We start from the raw sequence: 22,117 nt of genomic DNA on the forward strand, positions 1-22,117 counted from the left end.
GGCTGTCACCAGGCGCTCAACTCGGGCGACGCCCGTGGGATGCACGTTGGCCACGCTTGCGAGCCTACCAGCCGACTGGACAGAAACATTCTACTTATTGTTAGAGTAGGCGCCCTAAGATCGCCCAATTGAAGTTATGGTGATGGAGGGGGGAAGTCTAGGAAGCATCTGGTGTTGCCTTGGGTGCAGTCGTGAGGATCACACGAGAACATGAATTGAATGTGGACAGCTATGCCTCGCTGCGAGAAGGCGCTAAACTCCCGCTCCGTCCATCATCGGACCCGGGTGCAGTCTTGGCCAGCTCCGTCATGCTCTCCGAGTCCTCCTCCCGGCTCGCGTTACGCACCGTCCCCATCCGCCCACTCCATCGCCGTGAAGAACGGGGCTCCTCTCTGCATGACCAAGAATGCTTTCCTGGCCCCCCTGCCTGCTGCTGGCTACCCGTACTGCTGCTGCCACCCCGTGTGCCGGTTACTTTGCCGAGAACCGCGTCTCTGCCCCTGTCTATCAACTGTTTGCACGCCGTCCAGGAGGTGACTGCGTAGATGACGGCGTTCCAGAACCCTTGCAGGGGAAGAACTATCGCGCTCAGGTACTGCAGCGTGACGCTGGAGTCGGTGTGGTGGATCTGCGTATACACGCGGTTCGCGCTCGACGGCAGCCAGGTGACGAGGATGACGGCGAAGAAGAGCAGGGCGCACTTTGTGTACTGCCAGGCCGCGTTGTTGATTTCTTGGTGAGCGCGCCGCGGCGAGGAGCGGGTAGCAGCGCCGACTGTCACTGAAGTGGAATGGATACCGGCTTGTGAGCATGGTGTCTGCGTCTGCGATGCGACCTCTCCTTTTCCGTATGATGGCGTCACGCTCGACGCGTGGGCGGTGGCTTGGCCGCCAAAGGCCTGCATCTCGAGGGTCTCCGACTTTGTCACCACCTCGGACGTCACGACGACCTCGGTGGTCTTGGTGTTCGGGACGGTGTTGCCGCCGCCGCCGCCCGTGGCCGAGGCCGTGCCGCCGCCCGTGGTTGAGCCCTGGAACTTGCGCAGCTGCCGGTGCTTCCTGTAGATGGTGGTCCCGGATCGGAGATAGATGCCCAGCGTGACCAATATCGAGGCCCTGTGGCGGATGAGGGTCAGTCTATAGGTAATGATAAGGAGGGAGAGAGAGAGAGGGAGAAGCCTCTGCGGGCGTGGGCTCCTTACCAGACTGGTCCGTAGAATGTGGCGATGCGCAATACCTCCCACCGCGGTGAAAACCAGCACCACATACCGGCCGCGCCGTACACGTGCTGGCCCGCCGAGCCCCGGACAAACAGGCAGATGAATGCGGGCATGAATGGCACGCCGTAGCAGAGAACTAGATAGAGGATCTCATTTCTCCGGAGACGATGAGCATCGAACCGAAAGTAGAACGTGAGGTATACGTTGACGGCCATGGCGAGCGTCCAGTACGCATCAGCCGACACAAAGCTGCTCCCCCCCTTTTTCGTCAGAAATATGTAATCAATCGCCAGCATTCGCTTTCACGCCTTCACGAGAAGGCTCCTGGTTATGAAGGTAGGTACTCACACGCCCAAGAGGAAGGCTTGGGTCTGACACCCCGCGCTCAGAGGCTGGTCGAGGTACGAGCCCGCCATCATGAAGCCCACGCTGGCCATGAGGTTGCCAAATGAGGCGTAAAAGACCAGCCGGTTGATGGGCCTGTGGAACGCATCGCAGAAGCAAAACGTCCCGATGATGAAGATGCAGCCCGCGATGGACAGCGCAGAGCCCACCTGCAGGATGATGTTGAGGACCGCGATCTGGTCTCCCGTGAGAGGCGCCATGGCGGGCAGGAGGAATTTGACTTGAATGACCTGTTTTCGCACGCACGCAAGATCGAGAGACGGTCATGGATTCCTCGGGGTCCTCGTGCGTCCTCGAAGCGAGAGCAACGGGGCCGCACGTCATTATTAAATCCATCAGCACAGGGCGTGGCGTGCTCCGCGTCTGGGCTTGAGATATCAGGGGGGGAAAACGACAAGAAGCCCATGAGGCATGGTGAGCGAGATAACGGAGTCCGTCTGTCATGGCCGCTCACATGCGTAACATGTCGTGGGTAGAAAATAATTTTCGCAGCGAGTCTGCTGTTTCGTACGTGTGTAGGAGGGAGCTTTTTGGCGTAGCCGAGGCGAAACGGGGGGTGGCGTTGCCTGTGGCTTGCAAGTCGGAGGTCCGTGATGCTTCAGCTGGCAACGATCACGTCCAGGAACCGGCAAGTCTTAAAATTCGTCGCCAGCGGAAACCACGCCAAGCCAGCCGCGCGGCTGGCGTTCAGGACCAAAGAGTAGTGACAAATACTACTACTCATGGCCCTACTACTGCTAGTCGGCCGCACAGGCGCTTTTGCAGGAGCGCCACCGTCCCTGCAGGTACGCGAAGCCCGGAGTTGCTGTGCCTGATGGGTTGACGATTGCGAGAACGAGGGAGGAGGGGCAGTGACTCTCGAGGCCAAGCTCGTCGGGATCTGCATCGGGCTTTATGGGTCCAGGCTTTAGAGTTTGGGATATCTGGCGGCTGAGCAGGGTTCAGGGGGGGAAGTGGTACAGCTCGAGGAGGAGGAGAGGAGGAGGAGGTTGTAGATGCCGACTTGGAGTTGGTGTTGGCGCAGGGGAGGGGGGTATCCCCAGGTTGCAACTGCCGTCTTATCCGCGGAAGTCTGCTACGGGATGCATGATTCGGCCTTACGAGCCGTGATGATTTCGGTTGCCTGGGATGCAAGATTGACGTGATGGATGCTCCCGATGCGAGGGTTGGAGGACAACATGATGCAGCAGGTTGACTCTGAACTAACACAATTAAGATAGGTCAAAATGAGTTCGCTCGATACATGTACAGCCTACATGCATTGCAATTTGCGCATGGCATCGCCCAAACAAAATAACCACTTGCGATTTCGCAACGGCTTTGACATGTGAGGCTCGTTCGGTTTGGCGTTTGGCCGTGCGCTGGAGCTATGCCGTGCCCGGCACGTGGGGCCGCATCTTGACAGTCGACTCGTGAGGGTGGGATAAGTTTAGAGCTTTCTTGGAGCTTTAGATGACATGCGAACCCGGCTCGTGGCTGGCTGCCGGTACTTGATGGGGCCAGTTCCCCACTGACGATCCCATCTAGACTGAGAGTCTGAGAGAGAGAGAAGAGGGAAGGAGAGGGTCTGGGCTTCCTCTTCTCGACACCTCATTGCTGTGCCCATCGGAGATTCGTTCGTTGCCAAAGTAGCGACGGGCTGCGCCTCCAGATGACACGGTGCGACGGCAAGACGGAATTTTTCGCATGTGTTGTTTGTAAGTTCGCCCCGTTGATGTGGTGGCGCGCCGATACTGCAGCAACATCGCCTCCGGCAACTGCTATTGGGTCTGCGGCACAGAACTAAGTAGCCCCGGGGGGCAGCAACATAGTCACCCGGAGCTGGAGCTGAAGCAGGGCATGGGTCGGGCTGTTGTTGGGTCTTGATCAAGAGGCTGGCTGAGCTTACAAACCCTCGGGCGCGCATCAGAGCAAGACAAAAAACGAACAAGATCAGTGGTGGACTGTGAGATTCTCATTTCAACGACGATTGTCATCCTGCAGAGCTATTACAGCCACCACTTGTCTACATATCGCCATGCTCAGGAAAACGGGCCAAGTGTTTTGGCGGCAGACAAGTTCGTCACTCTGGGAGCAGATTCAGTTGGAGGGGTCTGATCGGAGGGTCAGCTCTTCGATGCTGGACAAAGGGGGGGGGGGGGGGGCTTACTCGTCATCAGCAGAATCAGAATCCTCAGCAAATGGGAACTCCACCGCCGCGGTCTCATTCGTGAAGAGTTCCTGAGGGTACTGACAGCACTGAAAGTCATCTCCTCCGGGGCAGATCTTGTTGTTTGGATCTATGGGCAGGTTAGCTTTGCTTTGCTGAAAGTCCCGCCACAGGACATCTGGACGGAGGAGGACGCCGGGGGCGGGAGGGTTGACGCCGTTTTAAGCGCTTACCGTCTATGATGGTCAGATTGCCGACGCAGCGGTCCGTGAAGGTGCACGAGGTGCTCCAATCTCGGCCAGGGCAATGTGTGAAATAGCTGCAGCCCTTGTAGTTGCTTGGGAGGCCGGGGCATGGCGAGTAATCATCGGTCTTGTCCCAGATGTGGCCCTCGCGGCGGATGCATTCACTCTCGTCGAGGCAGATGCACCACGCACTGACAATCAACGAATACGTCATGGGGCTATAGGCGGGGGCGCAGGTGCCATTGATTCTCGCGGTGGTGGTGAGGGGGGTTGCGAGGACGAGGGGGAGAAAAGAAGCAGCAACGAGGGCAAGGGCCTTCATGGTGACTGTGGTTTGTTTTCTTACTTAGTTTTCTGGTAAGAGGCTGGTGAATTGCTGATGAGCTAGAGACGAACTCGAGATGACACATGGATCATCAGTTTGGTTTTGAAGGCTCTGAAGACGGGTTGAGGGGCCTTCTTATAGTAAGTAGACCGGCGGGAACGGGTCTGGTCTCGACACGCATGATGAAGCTGCCTGGATGTCGACCACTTCGCACCCTGTCGCGATATCACGTTCGGCGCGTCCAAGTGGCAAAAAGGGCCGAGAGAACCTCTTGAGTCCCGTGATGGATGCCGATGCAGGATTGGGTGCTATGCACCACGGCAGAGGTGACGTGATTATTGATATTTGGGTTTGTGCTTGCGCTGTGCCCAGGAACAGTATATATCACGGACGTATACGCAAGTCATGGCGAAGGTAGAGCTCGGGATGATGATAGAAGAGGCCGTCTCGTGAGACGGGGTCGCTCTCTGTAGTGGTGGACTGGACCAGTCAAAGACAGTGCAAGGTTGTTGAGAAATGTTTTATATCGTCTTAATAGTAGGGTCTTGGGCTCGCAAAGCATATGTCAGCGCAGGACTTGGCACTATGCGCCAGGCTGGAATCAAATATGTAGCTATCGTTTAGGTTTGCCTATGCGCGGGCAACTCGATATATAGCGCATATATGACCGAGATTGATAGAGTCCTTAACGGTGCTGATGAAGGCAGGCCTGTACTATAGGCTATTGTCTTTAGCGGCAAGTACGCGCATGGAAAGAAGGTACAAGAACTTTACTGAATGGTATATATTATACTATATAGCGTCCTTGGCTTGTGCGACGGACGCCAGAGGAACGACTTGGCGCTGTACGACACGCCACAAGGATTCCTCGAGGAATGACGGTCTGGGCTCATCCATCTATGCGTTAAGACTAGATGCAGTATATACGGCGTAGGTCTAGCCCATATTTACCGTAGTACAAAGTAAGGAGTGCTCCACAAAGACGTCGATAGAGGCAGTCTCGCGATATACGCAGCGCCATTCTGTTCGGCGGTGGCCTCGGACGTCTATGGATGATGCAAAGTCTACGTCTGCCGCCGCATGTCGTATCATGCGGTGTTGTTTATTGGAGCGTGTGTGACAAGCCTGCAGTCCCATTCGTTGCAGCGTCGAGTTGCGCGCCCCATGTTGTCTCTCAGCCTCTGAAGAGCCACATCATGTTCCACAAGGTGTAACTTGACTCCTTGCGTGCATGCGCATGAGCGACCACGGGGGGGTGTAGTCACATTGCGCCGAGGTCACTGGGGCACGACGAGAGTCTCCATGATTCGAGCGGCGATGCCATCGATTACAGAATTGACCATCTGTAAGAGAAATTTCTGGATGTTCGGGACGAGGAGGACGACTGTTGGTTTTGTAGGCAGTCGTTTGTGGTGGATGGATCCATGGCTGGGTCATGGATGAGATCTCATCCAACCCCTCCAGTGAGCGAGCATTGAAAGAACCTTGAAAGCAGGGCGGGAAGCAGCCCGCTGTAAGTCGAACCCAACTGCTCCACTAATGAGAGCGTCGCAGCGCGGACCACCTGCGTCATCCACTGGCGCTACCACCTGCCATTGCGTTGCATTGCATCCATTGATTGCTGGACGGACGCTAGTGGCGCCCGTCAATCAATTTGTCCAGTCCGCTCTGCAGTAATAAATGGCAACAATACAGTACCAGTAACTATGAAACGCGACGACGCACGCTCGTTCATCCCGTCAAAGCAAACAAAAACAACGCCCACAGCCAGCCCGCACCGCCGCCGTGCCTTGACCCCGACATGCTCTCCTCCTAGCACCAGACAAGCCCGCCATGGCCGCCGCGGATGACGATGAGACGGGCGCGCGCGCTGGACGAACAGCGGCAGCGGCGGACGTGTCGGCTGGAGCAGCAGCAGCTCCTCCTGCCGCTGCGGGATCTCCAGTGCCGGCATCCACAGCGCCTGCTGCAGGCGACGGAGCACTTGGCAGCAGCCCCCCGACGCGGGCGGTAACAGCAGCGGCCCCAGCGGTCTCTGCATCGCCTCCCGCTGAGCCCACAGCGGCAGGAGCGGTAGGAGCTGGAGCTGGAGCTGGAGCCGACGGCGCTGGCACAACAACACCACCACCACGCTCTCCACCACCACCACGCGTGAGCGACGACGCCCACGTGAGCAACATCGCGACGGCCTCGTTTCCCACCCTGCCGCAACACCCTTCTCCCGCCGGCTCGGAGCGCCACCGCGTGCACTACGACCTCGCCGTCGACACCCGACGACCTTCACGGCTGCTGTCTCCGCGCGCAGGCGACGCTACCGCCGCCGCCGCCGCGAACGCAGCCGCCCGTAAACGCCACCGCTCCGACACCGACACCGACACGAATGCGCTGCGGCCCTTTTCGCCATCCAGCTACGACGCCTACGGCAGCAACGGTGGTGGTCCTCCGTCGCCTTCGGCCCTCCGCCGCCGCCGCAGCACGCGCGCCGCGACGCTCACCACGCTCGACAGCCACGATGACTTCGACGGCATCCCCTACGGCGCCCGCCCCGGCTGGCAGCCCGGCTCCGAGCCCGGCTTCGACCCGCAGCTGCCCGACGGCGGGCACGCCTCCATGCCCACTCTGAGCGCCCCCTGCGACATCACCGTCGTCGACTTCTCCCTCGACCGCATGCTCAAGCGCCACTTCGACAACGACGGCTTCGTGCGCTTCGTCGCCGAGCCCAAGGAGCCGTGGGCCAAGTGTCGCTGGATCAACGTCAATGGCCTCAGCTGGGACGTGATCCAGGCCGTCGGCACCAACAAGGGCCTGCACAAGCTCGCCCTCGAGGACATTATGAACATTCGCAACCGCACAAAGGCCGACTGGTATCCCAACCACGCCTTTATCATCATGACCCTGCAGAAGCTGGTCCACCTCGTCGACTCGGACGACTCGGACTCGGACTCGGACTCGGACGACTCGAGTCCTCCGAGGCGGGCGGGACCACAGGGAGGAGGAGGAGGAGGAGGAGGAGGCGGCGGCAGCAGCAGCAGTGCCAGAAGTCGCTGGATTCCCGACTGGTTGTGCTTCTGGGGCAGCCGCATCGATAGGAAGAAGCTCCGCGCCGACCTGGAGAAGCATCTCGAAAGCGCCAAGGGCGGCAGCCCCGTGCTTTCCGACGGTACCAGGCTCGAGGAGACGGCTATGCTGCGCTCGCTGCAGCAGTACCACGCGTCAGGCAACGAGGCGCGCACCGACTTCATGGAGAAGAACTCGTCGCTCGCGCCGTACCGCATGGCCGTCGCCGCGGAGCAGGTGTCCATCTTCCTCACCAACGACAACACCGTCATCTCCTTCTTCGAGATCTCAGCCGGCGACGTGGAGCGGCCCATCGTCACCCGCCTCAGCAACCCGGGCACCATCCTGCGCGAGTCGTGCGACGCCTCGATGCTGGTGCAGGCCATCATCGACGCCGTCATCGACCTCGCCCTGCCCCTGACAGCCGTCTACACGGACCTGCTGGGCGACCTCGAGCTCGACGTGCTGACGGCCCCCTCGGTCAAGCAGTGCCGCTCGCTCTACATTTGCATCGCCGAGATCAACAAGATGCTGCGCTTCCTCAGCCCCATCGACAACCTCGTCAACGTCCTGCGCGACCACCGCACCCCGCTGACCCAGGACCAGGCCGCCCGCGTCCTCGAGAACCCGGCCTCGGGCGTCATCGTCAGCCCCATGACGCACACGTACCTGGGCGACGTCCTCGACCACTGCGTCATCATCACCGAGGCCATGCAGCAGCTCAAGCAGTCGAGCGAGAACCTCATCAACCTCATCTTCAACACCATCACCGCTAACCAGAACGAGTCGATGAAGCAGCTCACCACCGTCACCATCATCTTTTTGCCCCTGACCTTTATCACCGGCTTCTTTGGCCAAAACTTTTCCGAGGATAAGTTTCCCGAGATTCACAACGGCATTTGGTACTTGTGAGTTGCCCATGTCCTCCTTTCCCACCGAGTCTGATTGCAATGCCCCATCAATGTGTAGCAGCGGCAGCACTGACACGTCTGGAACCTCCACAGCTGGGCCGTCGCCGCCCCCACTGTGGTCGCGACGATACTGATCCTCATGCGTGACATGATTTACGCATGGTTCGTCCGCATCATTCAGCGCAAGCGCATCCTCAGCAGCCGCCGAAAGTCCAAGTCGCGGCGGCGGAACATGCGCAGGGCTAGAACGTAACCCGAAAGCGTCATCGTGTCTGTGTACACGAGGCATGCGACAAGGCACCAGACGCTCTCGTTGTAATGGCAGGCAGCATAAGCCATCGGGGCTATGACGCCGCGTCAAGATTTACGAATTTATTCACCATGTCCACTAGAACGGCTCGCATGAAAGTTGCTCGTTGTCGTACATACGTAGCCTCCAATTGTCCCGCGGAACACCCATTCACATGAGTTTGTCTCAGGCGGACGAAGCCCTTGGGGCGTGGCTCCGGCTGTACTCTCACGGACTGCAAAGCACAGGTCCCGATTTGACGTTGCTCACAGTGTATAGTCAGTCTTTACTCATGCATGAAAGGAAGCCGCTCCCTGGAATCAAAATCGGGGCCCGTCCTCACGCCTGTGGTCGGGCAACAACCTGCCTGCCTGCTTTCCACGCCATGTCGCGTTGGTGGTGGTGGTGGCTGGCGCAAACTGGGCACCCGCCGCGATCAACGTGGACGCATAAAGACAAAGACACACAGGATACCCCCGGCACCCCTGCTCTACAGCCATACTTTCAGTGTTCCTCACCGTCAGCGCTGCTAGCAATTCCGGCGTACCGCTGGGAGACCGACATGTCATGCTGCATTCGTGGGAATACTGGATTGGCTAGTACCACCTTACGTCTCTGGCCTCTGTGAGCATCATCATCACATGGAACAAAGGAAAGCAGTCCATCAAGGACAGACCTGGAGCCGCTTGTCCGACCGGATCCGCTTCCCCGCACGGATCCCTCCCCCGTGCTGCTGCCCGCATATTCCGCAACCCCCCCGGGCGGGAAACGCTGTGACAGCTGCCTTTGCGGTGTGTTTGCTCAGCTGCAGCCTCAGCTCCACAGCTGACCGCTCGGGGACGCCCCTTCACACGCGTTCAAAGGGCCCAACCAACCTGTTGGCACCTGGCACGAGTTGTGCCTTGCGCTAGTAGCCGTTTGCTGGGCTGTTGCTAGTAGTAGTAGCATGCCAGATCGTGATGGGATCGCGCCGGCCGGCCCTGATGGGGAAAGAAAGGAAAGACCTTTGCCGAGCCGAAGCCAAGCCCCCCTTGAACAACGTGGTTTCGAACCATGGCAACAAGCTGCGATGAAAGGCGATATGCGGACGCTACGTAATACTGCATTCTTCGTCGGGGTCTTACCTCACTGGGGGGCCCCCCGGTCAACCGCGAGCCGCGCTTGGGGTTTTCGTCCCAGACGAGACGGGGGCGCACGCAAGCGAGGCCCGCCCATATTCGGTCTAGCACTATGAAGCAAGTTACCTAGTTCAGTGTTCCAGCAGGGTGGCCGTACGAGGAGAAATTGTGTGTGTGTGCGACTTGGGGTCGTCGGCTGTGCCTGGTGTCGATGTCATGGAGGCAGCCAGCCGCCGGCACACAGCCCATTACGTCCATCACACACACACACACACACACACACACACACACACACACGCGAGCAGGGCTGATGGATCGCCCGTCCGTCGTCGTCACGGACAAAAGGGTCTTAATATGCCGACGGGCACACGCGTGCAAAACCCTCCCCCCCGTAAAATGGAACGGTCCCCACAGCCAGCCAGCCAGCCTCGGCACTGATGCGCAGTAACTACTAAACTTGCTAGCTTGATGGGAGGTCTACCTGTGCATACAGACGTATGTACGTACGAGTACATGCCCGTCCTGACATACCTACCTGTTCTGGGATCTTTGCGTACCTTGGTAGACTGTAGTACTACACAACCCTTTTTTCCCTCCCCAAAGAGGTGTGGCGGCTGAAATAGGTTGTGCACTGTTACCAAGTACTGCAACTGCTGGTGCTACTCTCTCTCTCACTCTGGCAATCAATGCCTGTCCTGTCTTGCAGGTAAACGCGCTTGAGAAGGCCGTGCACCGCCGCCACGGGGAAATTCAAAAAAAAAAAATTCATTGATCGACCGGGCGGCGGGGTGGCTGCGCGTTTCTTTCTTTTCCCCCTCAAGAAACAGTAGCAGCAGCAGTAACTCACTCGTCCTTTTCTTTGGTTGGCGAAGACAAAAACCAAAAAGAAACCCTCCCCAAAAAAACAGAGAGAGAGAGCGAGAGAGGGTTGGCCCAGCACGCAAAATGCTTGCCCTTTGGCTGCACGTGGCCAACCTCATACTCACGTTATCGACGTTACTACCACCGACGAGTCTCGCCGCCGCGGCGCGAGTGCACGGCGGCCACCAGACATGTCCCGCAGGGCAACACCACCACTACCAACAACAACAACAACAACAAGAACAGAAACCTGCCACGTGCAGCAACAACCAAAATAATCGGCCAAGATTCTTCGACGGAGCTTCTGCTCCTCCTCGCGGGGACCGCTACCTCGTCGGCGTCGGCAAGGCGGACATCACGGGCCCCATCGTCGAGATCACGCTCGCCGGGTACGGCAAGTTCGAGCAGGGCGGGACGGGCCTGCGCCAGAGGCTGTACAGCCGCGCCTTCATCGTCGCCGACGTCGAGGACCCGCGCGACCGCGTCGTCTATCTCGTGCTCGACGACCTCGCCGGCGACACGGCCGTGCGGTACGGCCTGTTCGAGGCCCTGGCGCGCTTGGGGGGCGAGTACGCGGCCTACTACAACCACAACAATGTGGCCCTGACGGCGACGCACTCGCATGCCGGCCCGGGGGCTTGGTTCAACTATTTCTTGCTGCAGACGCCGACGCTGGGGTTCGACCGCCAGAGCTATCAGGCTATCGTGGACGGCGCCGCCTTGTCCATCAAGAGGGCCCACGATAGCCTCCAGGAGGTAGATAGACACGCCACAGGCACCTCAACCGAACCCCCTCTCCCTCCTCTGTTTATCTCTCTCCGGGGCGGAATCACCCACAGACGGCATGAAAATTCCCACTCACAAACGGTCGCACACAGCGCGCTGATCATATGGGCAGGGATATCTTGATGTCGGCACCACCGAGATACGGAATGCCTCCATCAACCGCTCGCTCCACGCTTACCTGCAGAACCCCGAGGATGAGCGAGCGCAGTACCCGGCCTCCGTCGACACCACCATGACGGTCCTCCGCCTACAGCGCAGCTCCGACGACCGAGCCATCGGCATCTTCACCTGGTTCGCGGTCCACGGCACCTCGCTCTACAACAACAACACCCACGTCGCCGGCGACAACAAGGGCGTCGCCGCCTGGATGTTCGAGAGGGCCATGGACGCCGACGACTCGGCCGCCGACGGCTTCGTCGCCGGCTTCAGCCAGGCCAACGCCGGCGACGTCTCGCCCAACACCCTGGGTGCCTGGTGCGACGACGGCTCCGGCGTCATGTGCAGCCTCGACACGAGCGCCTGTCCCAGCGGCCGGACCGACGTGTGCAAGGGGCGGGGCCCAGAGTTCCGCGCGCTCGACAACGGCGTCAAGAGCTGCTTCGAGATTGGGCGTCGCCAGTTTGCCGGCGCAAAGGAGGTCTATGTGAGATTGCTGCTGCTTTCCCCTCCTTTATGCTGATCCATCGATCGAGCCATGCTGGGCGTGATATTAATCTGCCGTCGTATCCGTGTTAGGACGCCATGGAGTATTCCACCATACCCGTCAGGGGCAGCATCAAGGCCTTTCACTTCTTCCAGGACATGACCTACTGGAAATTCAACCTCCCCGACGACACCGAGGCCACGACGTGCCCGGCCGGCCTCGGATATTCCACCGCCGCCGGCACCACCGACGGCGACGGCCTGCACGGCTTCACGCAGGGCATCACCACGGCGCCCTCCATGGGCCCGCGCGCCTTCCTCTCCCACCCTCTGAGGAGCCTGTGGTCCGCCCTCTTCAAGCTCCTCAAGCGCCCGTCGGCCGAGCAGAGGCGGTGCCACGGCGCCAAGCCCGTCCTCCTCGACGCCGGCGGCGTCACCTTCCCGTACGCGTGGGAGCCCAACCTCGTCGACATGCAGATGCTGCGCATCGGACAGGTCTTCATCGCCGTCAGCCCCAGCGAGATCACCACCATGGCCGGCCGTCGCTGGAAGGCGGCCATCGCAGACGAGGCGCGCCGGCTGCTGCTGCTGGATGCGGGAACGGAGCCCGTCCCGCTCGTCGTCGGCCCAGCCAACACGTATGCGCACTACGTGACGACGCCCGAGGAGTACGCGGCGCAGCGATACGAAGGCTCGTCCACCATGTTTGGGCCCAATCAGCTCCAGGCCTTCATCAACCTGACGACGGGCAATATGCACCACCTCGCGAGCGAGGCCCCCGACCCCCTGGTCCTGGCCGCGGCTTCGTCGCGCCGCCCCAAGCCCCCCAACCACGTCAACTCGTCCATCTCACTGTTCCCAGGCGTCTTTTTCGACCGCGCCCCGGCGTCGCGTCCGTTTGGTCACGTCCTCCACCAGCCGCGAGCCGCGTACAAGCGCGGCGAGGTCGTGCGGGCCACGTTCCAGGGTGCAAACCCGCGAAACAACCTACGCCTCGAGGACACATACCTCGCGCTCGAGAGGGAGGTGTTCCCGGGGCGGTGGGTGCGTGTGCTTGACGACTCGGACTGGTTCCTGCTGTACTCGTGGCGCCGGACAAGCCTCGTCCTGGGATACAGCGAGGTCGACGTCGCCTGGGAGACGACAATAGTAGGGGCGACCGAGGGGGACACGGACCTGGAGCCGGGGACCTATCGGTTCAAATATTACGGGGATGCACAGCGGCTGTTTGGGGGCGTGAACGCCTTCGAGGGGACCACGAACAGCTTCACGTTACAATGAAAAAAACGTAGATACTGACTGAATAGTTCGAGCTCGGCTAGGCATGTAATATACAACGCCCCTTATTAATACCGTAAGTCTGCGTGAGCGACTTGCGATTTGTGCCATTGTCGTGCAGGTGCTGGACACTACTCGGGTTACAATGACATGGTGAGAGAATAGTCAGGGCAGGTACAGGTGTCAAGCCCCTCAAACGCGTCTAATACTTGTTCGTGAGTGTCGTCACTGGTCGAGAGACACAGATCTGCCAATCGTGGGCAGTGTTTCCGAAGCAATTCGGCTGTCTTTTTCGCGCAGATATGCCTGCACGAGATATCAGCCTGAGAATCCCATTCTGCACAAACAGGTTCAGACCTACTCAGCGGCAGGCACGTTTTCAACTACTGGGCCAAATAAACCGTCCAGGCCCAGATGTATCAGGTTGGGAAACATGGCCTCGTCCACGGCCTCCAGGTTTAGCTCCCTGATATCGATGGCTTGCGGCAACTTAAGCTCCTCAAGCAACGGGCAGTGATTTGACAGCGACCTCAGAGCCTGCGCAGACAGGTCACACTGGACGTTAAATTCCAAGACCTTCAAAGAGGCAAGTTTTGAACAAAGCTCGTCGAATACGGAGTCGAACGACCCCTGCTCCGTGACCCTGGGGCCGGATTCGCCGCCCTGCCCATCGGGACCGATGAAGAGCTTTGCGAGCCTCGAGAGCGCGCCTAGCGACATGATTTCTTGAGAGGAAAGCTCGCTGGGAGTCGCGAGAATGAGTGTCAAGGAGCGGAGCTTCGACATGGAGGAAATGTACGGAAGGATGGACGCGTCGGCATCACGCACCGCGAAGTCCAGGGTCCTGAGGTGGCTGAGCTCCCTCGATAGCCACGGCACGGCTGATGACGAGATCGGCTGCCGCAGCTGCAGACTCTTCAGGGCGGCAAACGGTTGGGGGACGTTGTCGGATATGTGCTCCAGGAAGTCCTTGGAGAGGGGCCTCCCGAGGCCAAGTCTTGTCAATGTCTCGCGGCTAGCAAGATGCGACAAGAGCCTGTCGGTGAGCAGATGATCCATGCCGTAGAGAAACTCCATCTTCTCGAGAGCCCTGCATCCCACGATGAAGTCGTAAAACCCCAATGGCGTGACGGCCTTGCCCGGGGCGTCGAGCAAGATCCTCCGCAGCCGAGGACAGGTGGCCCGTATGTGGCGAAGCAAGTCGTCATCCAGCTCGCCGCCGAAGATGACCAGCTCCTCCAGCCGCGGCTGGATATACTGCAGGATGTCATACGAGCACCCCTTGGCCAGACGGTACATGTCGATGCTAACGATCCTCAGGCTGCGGAAGCTCAGGTGCTTGAGGCTGGAGTGCAGCTGGTTGCCGTCGCAGTTGTCGAGGGGGGTAAAGTCGAGCTTCCGGATCTTTGGCGCGTATATTTGCTGGCGGCTCTCGCTGCCTAGCGCGAGTAGGTTCGCGACGGGCGGCTCTCGCCACAGCACGTCGGTGCCGCAGGCGAACCACTGCCTGTTCACGCGGACGGCACGGGCGAGCGTCGGTGCGTCGAGGTGCTCAAGGACGCGCGTGAGAAGCTCGGGCAGCGTCAGGACCGTGGTCGTAGCCGTGCCGGAGAGCGACTCGGCCATGGTGCTCGCGGATGACTCCTATGGGGTTCAAGGCGTCAGAGTGCGTGGTTGACGAGATGGCTCCTTGAAGGCTTTCGCCTCCGGCTGAGAGGTTCAACCGTATAGTGCCGCCTCACGATGGCGGATAGTTGACAAACGGGGGGCGGACTGAGCAAAGAAATGCCATTCGTGCTGTGATTATCGGTCGACTGCGAATTCGGGGCACGACTCTTTGTGAATACAAGCGCCCAAGTGTTGATAAAGAGGCCATGCTCAGCCACGCTCGAGACCAGGAGTGTACTAGGTATGTTAGGCATCGGTTATGGGATGGAAGTGTGAGGTAAGGTAGGTACGAATCACGATGCAGGCGCAGGTGCCCATGCCAGGTAATAATGCCTTCCAGGAGGTTCACGGGTGCGAATGCCGCTGATATAATAAGCGAGCAAGCCTGCCCCTGCCTCTGCGCCGGCGACCAGCTGTCGGCGGCTCGCCTTGTTGGCAGGTAGCACCTCCCTGGCAGTCAACCGAGCCTGCCATTTAGCACCTCAGTCACCTCACTCCAAAATTAGTGGCTTCAGTGGCCACCGAGGCTTCCGGATTCCTGGAGGTTGAGATGCTTATATCAGCGGGCTTGGCCCCTGTGACCCTCCCTATAAGGCCCGCCTGCCCGCGTCGTGCTGTCCAGGGCTGCGGCAAGATCGACGCCTCACGCTGTCGGGCACACGATGCCCTCAAAATGAACCTGTCTGGCCCCAGTCCATCGTAACGCGGCCAGCTTTCGTCAGAAGGCGTGGGAGAGCCGTAATCATGTTACGGCTGCTCGGCATCCTTGGGAGCTCTGCTCATCTGTCTCTTTATGCCTCAACAGCCTTCCCAGTGCGAGCGTGGCGAGTTTCATCGCCACCGTGGCTGCCAAGACTCCAAGCAGCTGAATGAGGAGTACTCGTTTTATCCGAACCGTCTAGAGGCTGCTGGGCAGAGCCGGTTTGCATCGGAAATATAGAACCTTCTGTGGAGTGTCTCAAGGTTCAAGCATCGTGACCACCAGGGATCAACCTGGACAAAGCGGGTTTTGGATCGTGGGGCCCCTCACCGATACCCTTGGTACGCTTCGCTATCGCTTATATATGCTTTATGCTTTCCTAGCCTTGTCGGTCATTCGGTAGCCAAGACCATATAAATTATCCGAGTCGCCGACTCATGTAAGCTAGGGGGACTGCATAAACGCCCGTCTCTCGAAACTCCGATCATATGCCGCAAAAGAGACCTACAAACTACGTTGGCAGTCTGCTGCTTTTGCCGTCTAGACAAACCCATCTAGAGGACATTCACGGCCAGCATGTTGGCCCTCAGATACCGAATTTGTTGCGAATCACCGCAACTTAATGCTGCGTTTTGGGTCGCTGTTTTAGGAACGCATATTCAGCTATTTCATGACGATAGCTCAACCACCAAGCTCCTTGAAAGACTGTCTAATGCCTTGAAAGGCGCCTCATTTTACATGATGGCAGTTCCGGACGCCAATCGTTAGGACTTTTACAACACTCTATGCCTCATGGAGTGACGCTGCTTCCCTGCGCATTCGCCCTGCTCGCCGTAACGACACTGGTGTCCCTCCTCCTTCATCCTAGTGACGGCGACTTGTGATGTACTAGCGTTAATGGCAACACTGCCATTTTTAAGAACTGCCATTCTCTGGATGCCGGTCGTCCGGGTGCCGATTCCCAGTGAAAGGGTGACAGCATGACAGCTTTCCTCTCGGCCGGGCATATGGGGCACCATCCGTGCGTCGTTCTAGCGTCTTGTCACCCCCAGAGCTAAACCACTTCTTCCTTGTAGTGATACCCTTTCGGGAAGTGGCTGTATATGCTGGAAGAGCCTCAATCCGCTGACAGCTTCTTGCTAAAGTGGATCATGGTGAGTGACTGCAGCAGGGAGCCGGCATTCGATAGACTTTGTTAGATCGCCATGGCACTTGACAAAACCGTGAGTAAGCAAAGTCTCGATCGTCGCCGTGCAGGTCTACGAACCTTGCGATTGGAGCCAAGGCCACTTCATGATTCCAGCGCGCGCTAACTATGTAGATTGCCTCGGCGATGGGGCCTATGGAAGCGGCCCTGCGTCTCTCCTTGTGCATTTCAAAGCCGAGCGTTGGAAAGCGACCAGGAAACTAACATTTGTCCATGAACTTTTTAAGTTTCATCTGCGCAGGTATTCCCCTCTCCCCAATTGCCGCCCGAGGCGACTAGCTGATGACGGCAAGCTTGATGAACGGTACATCCGGCATCCACAACGACGTTTTTATGCGTCAGAGGTCCTACGTATCCTGTAACCTAACGGCAAATGAGAAAAAGCATAAACGCGCCTCCTCATCCGGGTTCACCGGTCGGCGCAGACTTGCCAGGCGACGTCCTTTCACTATATAAGGGCATCGACTGCGTCCAGTCGGGCACAGTTGGTCGCCCTACAACCCCTTTGACGTACGTTGCTGCATACCATCTACTCTTCGAACCAGCCAGAGCGCAGAAGCAACCATGGCGGACGCATCCGATCGCAGCTCCAAGGCCGACCCGGCCGAGTTCGACGCTTATTTCCCCTCGCCCTTCTCCCTCACCCAATACACCGCCCCCAAGACGGACTTTGGCGGTGCCGATTACGCCAATGCCTACAAAGGCGGCAAGTGGAAGATTCTCCTAGTCGGGACCGCAGAACGCTATCTGAGGATGGCAGACGGCAAGTTCTTCTCCACGGGAAACCACCCCGTGGAAACGCTTCTGCCTATGATGCATCTCGTCGCTGCCGGCTTTGAGTTTGACGTGGCTACGATCGGTGCCCTCCCGGTCAAATTCGAGAAGTGGGCGTACCCCAACGAGGACGACGCCGTCAACAAGTTCTGGGACAAGTACAAGAGCCAATTCCGCAAGCCACTTAACCTTGAGGACGTATGGGGCAAGGGATTCACCAAGGAGACTCCCTATATCGGTGTCTTCATTCCAGGTGGTCACGGTGTCCTGACGGACGTTCCGTTCTCGGAGACCGTCGGCAATATCCTCCGATGGGCGGATGCGAACCAGCGATATCTCATCACTCTTTGCCATGGCCCGTCGTGCATGCTTGCGGCCAATGTCGGCAAGCCTGAGGGCAGCAAGTACATCTACGACGGGTACAAGATCGTGGTCTTCCCCGACTCGCTGGACAAGGGCGCCAACATCGACATTGGGTATATCCCGGGTAAGATGGAGTGGTTGGTCGGCGAGAGCCTTCGCAAGCTGGGAGTCACTCCCTTGAACTCGGGAATCACTGGCGAGACGCACCATGATAGGTATGTCCTGACGGGTGACTCGCCGCTGGCCTCGAACAACCTCGGCAAGCTGGCTGCATCCGTCATCTTGGACAATGTAGCCAAGCGATAAGCGGCTCATATACATAAGCACCAATCAAGAGAAGTAAACGAACTCGAGTGTCGAATAGTGACAGTTGCCGAGATTGTTCTGTAGTACATGCCATGTCCTACAAACCAGTCGGCCTGATCCCAGACGAAAGCCAGACGCAGAGCTGTAAACGCCAGCACAATCCAAAATGATAAATAGACCAGTCGACTTTCAGGCACTAATAGGCCAGGTCATTAGTCCTTGAGGGGTCGCGCCGTTTAACGGATCTGCATCGAATCGCACTTTCATGCCCCTCATCAGCTTCAATGAGGGGCAGCGCCACCAGCCCCGCGATTGTTAGCCTTATTAGAGGCATTGGCCGGGCTGCTGTGCCCCCTCTCGGTGACCGACTCAATTATTCGTGGACGAGGAGTGGACCGACTGGGCGAGACTCGCGATCCGAACGAGAGGAGATGCAGCAGCTCATAAAGCGATGCAGTGGAAACTAGAACTCCTCCCCATGTTGATAGAGCGGAAGGAAGCCAAGACACTGGAATGCCAATTTCACTGTCCAAGACTGTCATAGCCACAAGCTGCTGTAGATCTGCATGAAGAGTCGAAGACACCCATGCACCCCTAACCACAGCTCACCAGCGCTGCTAGCCGGGCTAACAACTGCCCGACCAAACGGCTTGTCTTACAGGACCCCTGTCAGCTCAAGGCAGACAGACGTGCTGCCTCCTTGACAAGCATTCAAGACTCTCAAATAACCTCTGAGATCGTCATAACCGCAGGCTTTCAATCTCCAGTCGTTCCCTCATCATCTCCCATCTGCCGTGCTCGTTAATTCCTGACAGCCCCTTTCAACTTGTCTCATGGGAAACGTTCTTAGCTGCGACTCCGGTGCCAAGCGGGCGGCCGATGATATTGTGGATGCCCCGCGACCTGTCGACTTCTCGCAGAAACCGCACGCCTCGTCGCCGAGTCAATCCTCACAGAATGGCATCAATATATTCACGCCACGGTCAACACTGACCTCGGAACAACCCCCTCCATACATGGAGCAGGATACGCGCTGGTCGCAATGCTTCTTGTCCGCCGTAAAGCTTGCGCATGAGCAGGGCATGCTGCGATCTCTGCCCTCCCGGCATGTCTACTTATACATCGACGACAATTTTCGAGTTGGGAGGCAAACAAAGGACGCCATCAAGCTCTTTGCCTGCTGCTTAGTCCTGATCTTTCGATCTTTGGATGTCGATGCCACCGTCTTCTTCACGAACCACAGAAACACACGCAAACTTCCGCAGGAGATTCGGAACAGGGAGGAGTACCTTGATGGACTATTCGTCCGGAATGACTGGTACGAAGCGCAAGGATATGTCGAAAACTTTCCCACATACAGCCGCCACTTCTCTCTCAAGGAGTGGATGACTGCCAACGAGGATACGCCTGAGAAGTTTCTCAAGCTGTTGGCTCATGTGCGGGAGATGAAGCTGCAAGCCTGGGAGGGGTGGCACGTACGCGGAATGGAGTCGGACGTCCTCCTTGCGCACACCAAGGAAGCTTTTGGAAAGTCGAAGCAGCAGCCGAGACTCCTCAACAGCCTCGCCTTCACCTTGCGACAAGCGATATGCAAAATCAAGAATCTAGAGGCTTCGGAGCTGACGGCACCAACGAGCGTCTTGGTCTTGACTGCATCTGAGCTACAACCCTCTGAAGTGGCTGCCATCAAGAGCGAGATGCGGGATGTCGTGGGCAGGGCCAGGGAGTTCTCGATTCAAGTTGCCGCATTCATCGACAATCCAAACGACACGTCCTTGAGGGCGCATCGAGCGCTGGACAACTTCCGATCTGGTGATAGAGACATTTACGATGTGACGACTGTGGCCGTCAAGCGCTTTCTGGAGCAAGGTTTGACAGCTGAGTTGCTAGGCAAGGTCCTGGGCAGCCACGACAAGAGGCGTGTGATCAGGGATGAAAGCGGACTATATGGGAGGGCAACACTGGGGCTTCATGATATAAACCTTCCGTCGTTTCGGGAGGTCAAGACGGCAGTAGGAGTGGATGATGATGAATAGCAAGAGCGCTTAGTCTAAGGGACGCACTGCGAAGTGGCTTCTCTGGGCCATGTTAAATCTACCGACGCTACAACACGGTACATGTGTTAAAGTATTTGAGCAGTACTAGAGATGATGTGTATTCCAATTGTCTAGAAACATTGAAGATTGCGCCTTGTAGCTAATGTGACCAAAAATCTCATGCTTTCCCTAATTCCAATGTGCGCACGCTGTGCAGTGGTGTAATTGTCTATGAGAACCAATGCAACCCGTTCTAAGACGTGACCAGCTAGTACTCGATGTAAATGCCGTTGGGGACGCCAGCACCGCTAGAAGTGAAGTCCTGTCCGACGATGATCTCGTCGCTATCGCCAACGGCGACAATCTCCCACTGAATAGTCTTGCCAGCGGGGCAAGGGAAGGTCTGGATAGTAGGCTGGACGCTGCCCTTCTCGAAAGCGAAGCCCTTGGCGGCGGCGTCGAAGCGCAGCTGACCGAGCTCGATGTTGCGCTGATTGCCGGTGGGAGTGGCGGGGATGTTGGTGAGCAGCGTGCGGAAGATCCTGACGGTCTGCGATCCGCCGATCTTGTCCGCACCGCCCAGGGCGCCGACGTTGATGTGCGTCTTGCAAGTGCCCGTCGCCGTCGAAGGGACCTGGAAGGAGACGAGCGTCGAGGTCTCAGTGTTGCCCTTCTTGGTGGTCAAGATTTGCGTGGAGGGCTTGTTGGCGTTGTTGTTGACGTTGTGGACAGCCATGGCGTTGGGAAGAATGTAGTTGGCCGTCGCAGGGGTTGTGGGAGCCTTAGGAGGAGTGGCAGACCCAGGGGCAGGAGGAGGGACAGTCCCGGGGGCGGGAGCAGGGTCGCATCGCGCGTGGATGTTGGCGGGAGCGGCAATGGTGCCAGTGGCAGCGGCAAGGATGATGGCGATGATGGAGGACTGCATGTTGAAGAGTCTGAGTTGGTGTTGTTGTGGTGGTGTTGTATAAGAGTGTTTGTTGACTGATTGTTGGATCTGCTTGAGAAAACCGAAGAAGACAAGTGACAGTGGTCTTGAATCTATCAGAGAAGGGGAAGAAGTAGTTTGTATGCAAGTGTAGTGCTTGATGATGAGTTCTGAAATCGATGAGAAGCCGGGGGGAACGGCATCTACTTATACCCGTGAGAATGGCTGGAGCCTTCACCCAATTTAGCTACAGTTTAAGGGCTTAGGGACACAGCGGTAGGCCTACTCCCCGTCTCCAAGCCCCTCCGCTCAGCCGAAAGACTATCGCCACGAGTTTCCGAAGACAGATGCTATTTTTGCTACACGCATAGCTCCTTGACCTCATCGCCACACGGTATACACTACGGTCTACTGGAGCCCGGGCTGTCTAGCTTCAATGTTGCAACTCGTTGATGCTTTCTACTACCATCATACCTTCAACTTGCACCATTGTCTATCTTCCTTCAACATTATATCATGCCTTGTATCACTGCTACAGCATGACCCATGTTGCTGTAATAGTCTTCTCACTTGCTCTCGCTGCTACGCTGGGTGGGCGGAGTAGGCCGTGCCCATAAAGACTGTATGGGGCCGCGTTGCACATCAAGGCATCGGCCAGAAGGGATCAATATGCGTATGACAAGCTGGAAGCTTTCCAGCTAAAAGTATCGTGAGCTCGGAGCTGCCTCAGCCCGCGCCGCCGCCCTTGGTCTGCGCCGAACACTGCCTGCTTGCCATGTGCGTCTGACGCCACACCCGCCGTCGCAGCTCTCGTCGAGGTCCATCTTCTCGGCACTCAAGAGTTGAGTTGAGT

At 58.0% G+C, this 22,117-nt stretch overlaps 8 protein-coding genes across 9 annotated transcripts; 4 read left to right on the top strand and 4 right to left on the bottom strand.

Annotated features, from left to right (window-relative positions):
• Positions 1-229: 229 nt before the first annotated feature.
• On the bottom strand, positions 230-1,824 carry JDV02_002852 (uncharacterized protein; the record flags this gene model as incomplete). Its single annotated transcript, XM_047983928.1, has 3 exons — positions 230-1,115; positions 1,202-1,468; positions 1,568-1,824. The coding sequence occupies 3 exons, from the start codon at positions 1,822-1,824 to the stop codon at positions 230-232; spliced, it is 1,410 nt and encodes a 469-aa protein (XP_047839900.1).
• Positions 1,825-3,686: 1,862 nt separating this feature from the next.
• JDV02_002853 (uncharacterized protein) lies at positions 3,687-4,340 on the bottom strand (the record flags this gene model as incomplete). Its single annotated transcript, XM_047983929.1, has 3 exons — positions 3,687-3,717; positions 3,774-3,903; positions 4,007-4,340. The coding sequence occupies 3 exons, from the start codon at positions 4,338-4,340 to the stop codon at positions 3,687-3,689; spliced, it is 495 nt and encodes a 164-aa protein (XP_047839901.1).
• A 1,683-nt stretch (positions 4,341-6,023) lies between these two features.
• On the top strand, positions 6,024-9,057 carry JDV02_002854 (uncharacterized protein). Its single transcript, XM_047983930.1, has 2 exons — positions 6,024-8,308; positions 8,405-9,057. Exons 1-2 carry the CDS (start codon positions 6,177-6,179, stop codon positions 8,562-8,564), a joined length of 2,292 nt encoding a protein of 763 aa, XP_047839902.1. The 5' UTR covers positions 6,024-6,176; the 3' UTR covers positions 8,565-9,057.
• A 1,535-nt stretch (positions 9,058-10,592) lies between these two features.
• On the top strand, positions 10,593-13,330 carry JDV02_002855 (Ceramidase). Its single transcript, XM_047983931.1, has 3 exons — positions 10,593-11,335; positions 11,478-12,008; positions 12,101-13,330. The coding sequence occupies exons 1-3, from the start codon at positions 10,664-10,666 to the stop codon at positions 13,286-13,288; spliced, it is 2,391 nt and encodes a 796-aa protein (XP_047839903.1). The 5' UTR covers positions 10,593-10,663; the 3' UTR covers positions 13,289-13,330.
• JDV02_002856 (uncharacterized protein) lies at positions 13,115-15,355 on the bottom strand. Of its 2 annotated transcripts, XM_047983932.1 has the most exons (2): positions 13,647-15,355; positions 13,115-13,591 (listed from the first exon to the last, which is right to left on the bottom strand). In XM_047983932.1, exons 1-2 carry the CDS (start codon positions 14,909-14,911, stop codon positions 13,426-13,428), a joined length of 1,431 nt encoding a protein of 476 aa, XP_047839904.1. In that variant the 5' UTR covers positions 14,912-15,355; the 3' UTR covers positions 13,115-13,425. The 2 variants fall into 2 exon arrangements, with proteins under 2 accessions (XP_047839904.1, XP_047839905.1); XM_047983933.1 differs by having other exon boundaries at positions 13,115-15,355.
• Positions 15,356-17,424: 2,069 nt separating this feature from the next.
• JDV02_002857 (uncharacterized protein) lies at positions 17,425-18,303 on the top strand (the record flags this gene model as incomplete). The annotated part of the gene is made up of 1 exon (XM_047983934.1): positions 17,425-18,303. The coding sequence occupies one exon, from the start codon at positions 17,425-17,427 to the stop codon at positions 18,301-18,303; it is 879 nt and encodes a 292-aa protein (XP_047839906.1).
• An 833-nt stretch (positions 18,304-19,136) lies between these two features.
• On the top strand, positions 19,137-20,339 carry JDV02_002858 (uncharacterized protein; the record flags this gene model as incomplete). Its single annotated transcript, XM_047983935.1, has 1 exon — positions 19,137-20,339. The coding sequence occupies one exon, from the start codon at positions 19,137-19,139 to the stop codon at positions 20,337-20,339; it is 1,203 nt and encodes a 400-aa protein (XP_047839907.1).
• Positions 20,340-20,437: 98 nt separating this feature from the next.
• Positions 20,438-21,445, bottom strand: JDV02_002859 (uncharacterized protein). The gene has a single exon (XM_047983936.1). The coding sequence runs from the start codon at positions 21,262-21,264 to the stop codon at positions 20,608-20,610; it is 657 nt and encodes a 218-aa protein (XP_047839908.1). The 5' UTR covers positions 21,265-21,445; the 3' UTR covers positions 20,438-20,607.
• Positions 21,446-22,117: the final 672 nt, after the last annotated feature.

Source organism: Purpureocillium takamizusanense, chromosome 2 (genome assembly GCF_022605165.1).
Source record: "Purpureocillium takamizusanense chromosome 2, complete sequence".
In the NCBI taxonomy this organism is placed as follows: domain Eukaryota; kingdom Fungi; phylum Ascomycota; class Sordariomycetes; order Hypocreales; family Ophiocordycipitaceae; genus Purpureocillium; species Purpureocillium takamizusanense.

Excerpts from the sequence above, each read along its gene's own strand:
- JDV02_002854 (XM_047983930.1), top strand. The coding sequence starts at position 6,177 with ATGGCCGCCGCGGATGACGATGAGACGGGCGCGCGCGCTGGACGAACA. Across the intron at positions 8,309-8,404 it reads CACAACGGCATTTGGTACTT|CTGGGCCGTCGCCGCCCCCA; the intron begins GTGAGTTGCCCA and ends GAACCTCCACAG.
- JDV02_002855 (XM_047983931.1), top strand. The coding sequence starts at position 10,664 with ATGCTTGCCCTTTGGCTGCACGTGGCCAACCTCATACTCACGTTATCG. Across the intron at positions 11,336-11,477 it reads CCCACGATAGCCTCCAGGAG|GGATATCTTGATGTCGGCAC; the intron begins GTAGATAGACAC and ends TCATATGGGCAG. Across the intron at positions 12,009-12,100 it reads CCGGCGCAAAGGAGGTCTAT|GACGCCATGGAGTATTCCAC; the intron begins GTGAGATTGCTG and ends TATCCGTGTTAG.
- JDV02_002856 (XM_047983932.1), bottom strand. The coding sequence starts at position 14,911 with ATGGCCGAGTCGCTCTCCGGCACGGCTACGACCACGGTCCTGACGCTG. Across the intron at positions 13,592-13,646 it reads GAAAACGTGCCTGCCGCTGA|GCATATCTGCGCGAAAAAGA; the intron begins GTAGGTCTGAAC and ends TATCTCGTGCAG.
- JDV02_002859 (XM_047983936.1), bottom strand. The coding sequence starts at position 21,264 with ATGCAGTCCTCCATCATCGCCATCATCCTTGCCGCTGCCACTGGCACC.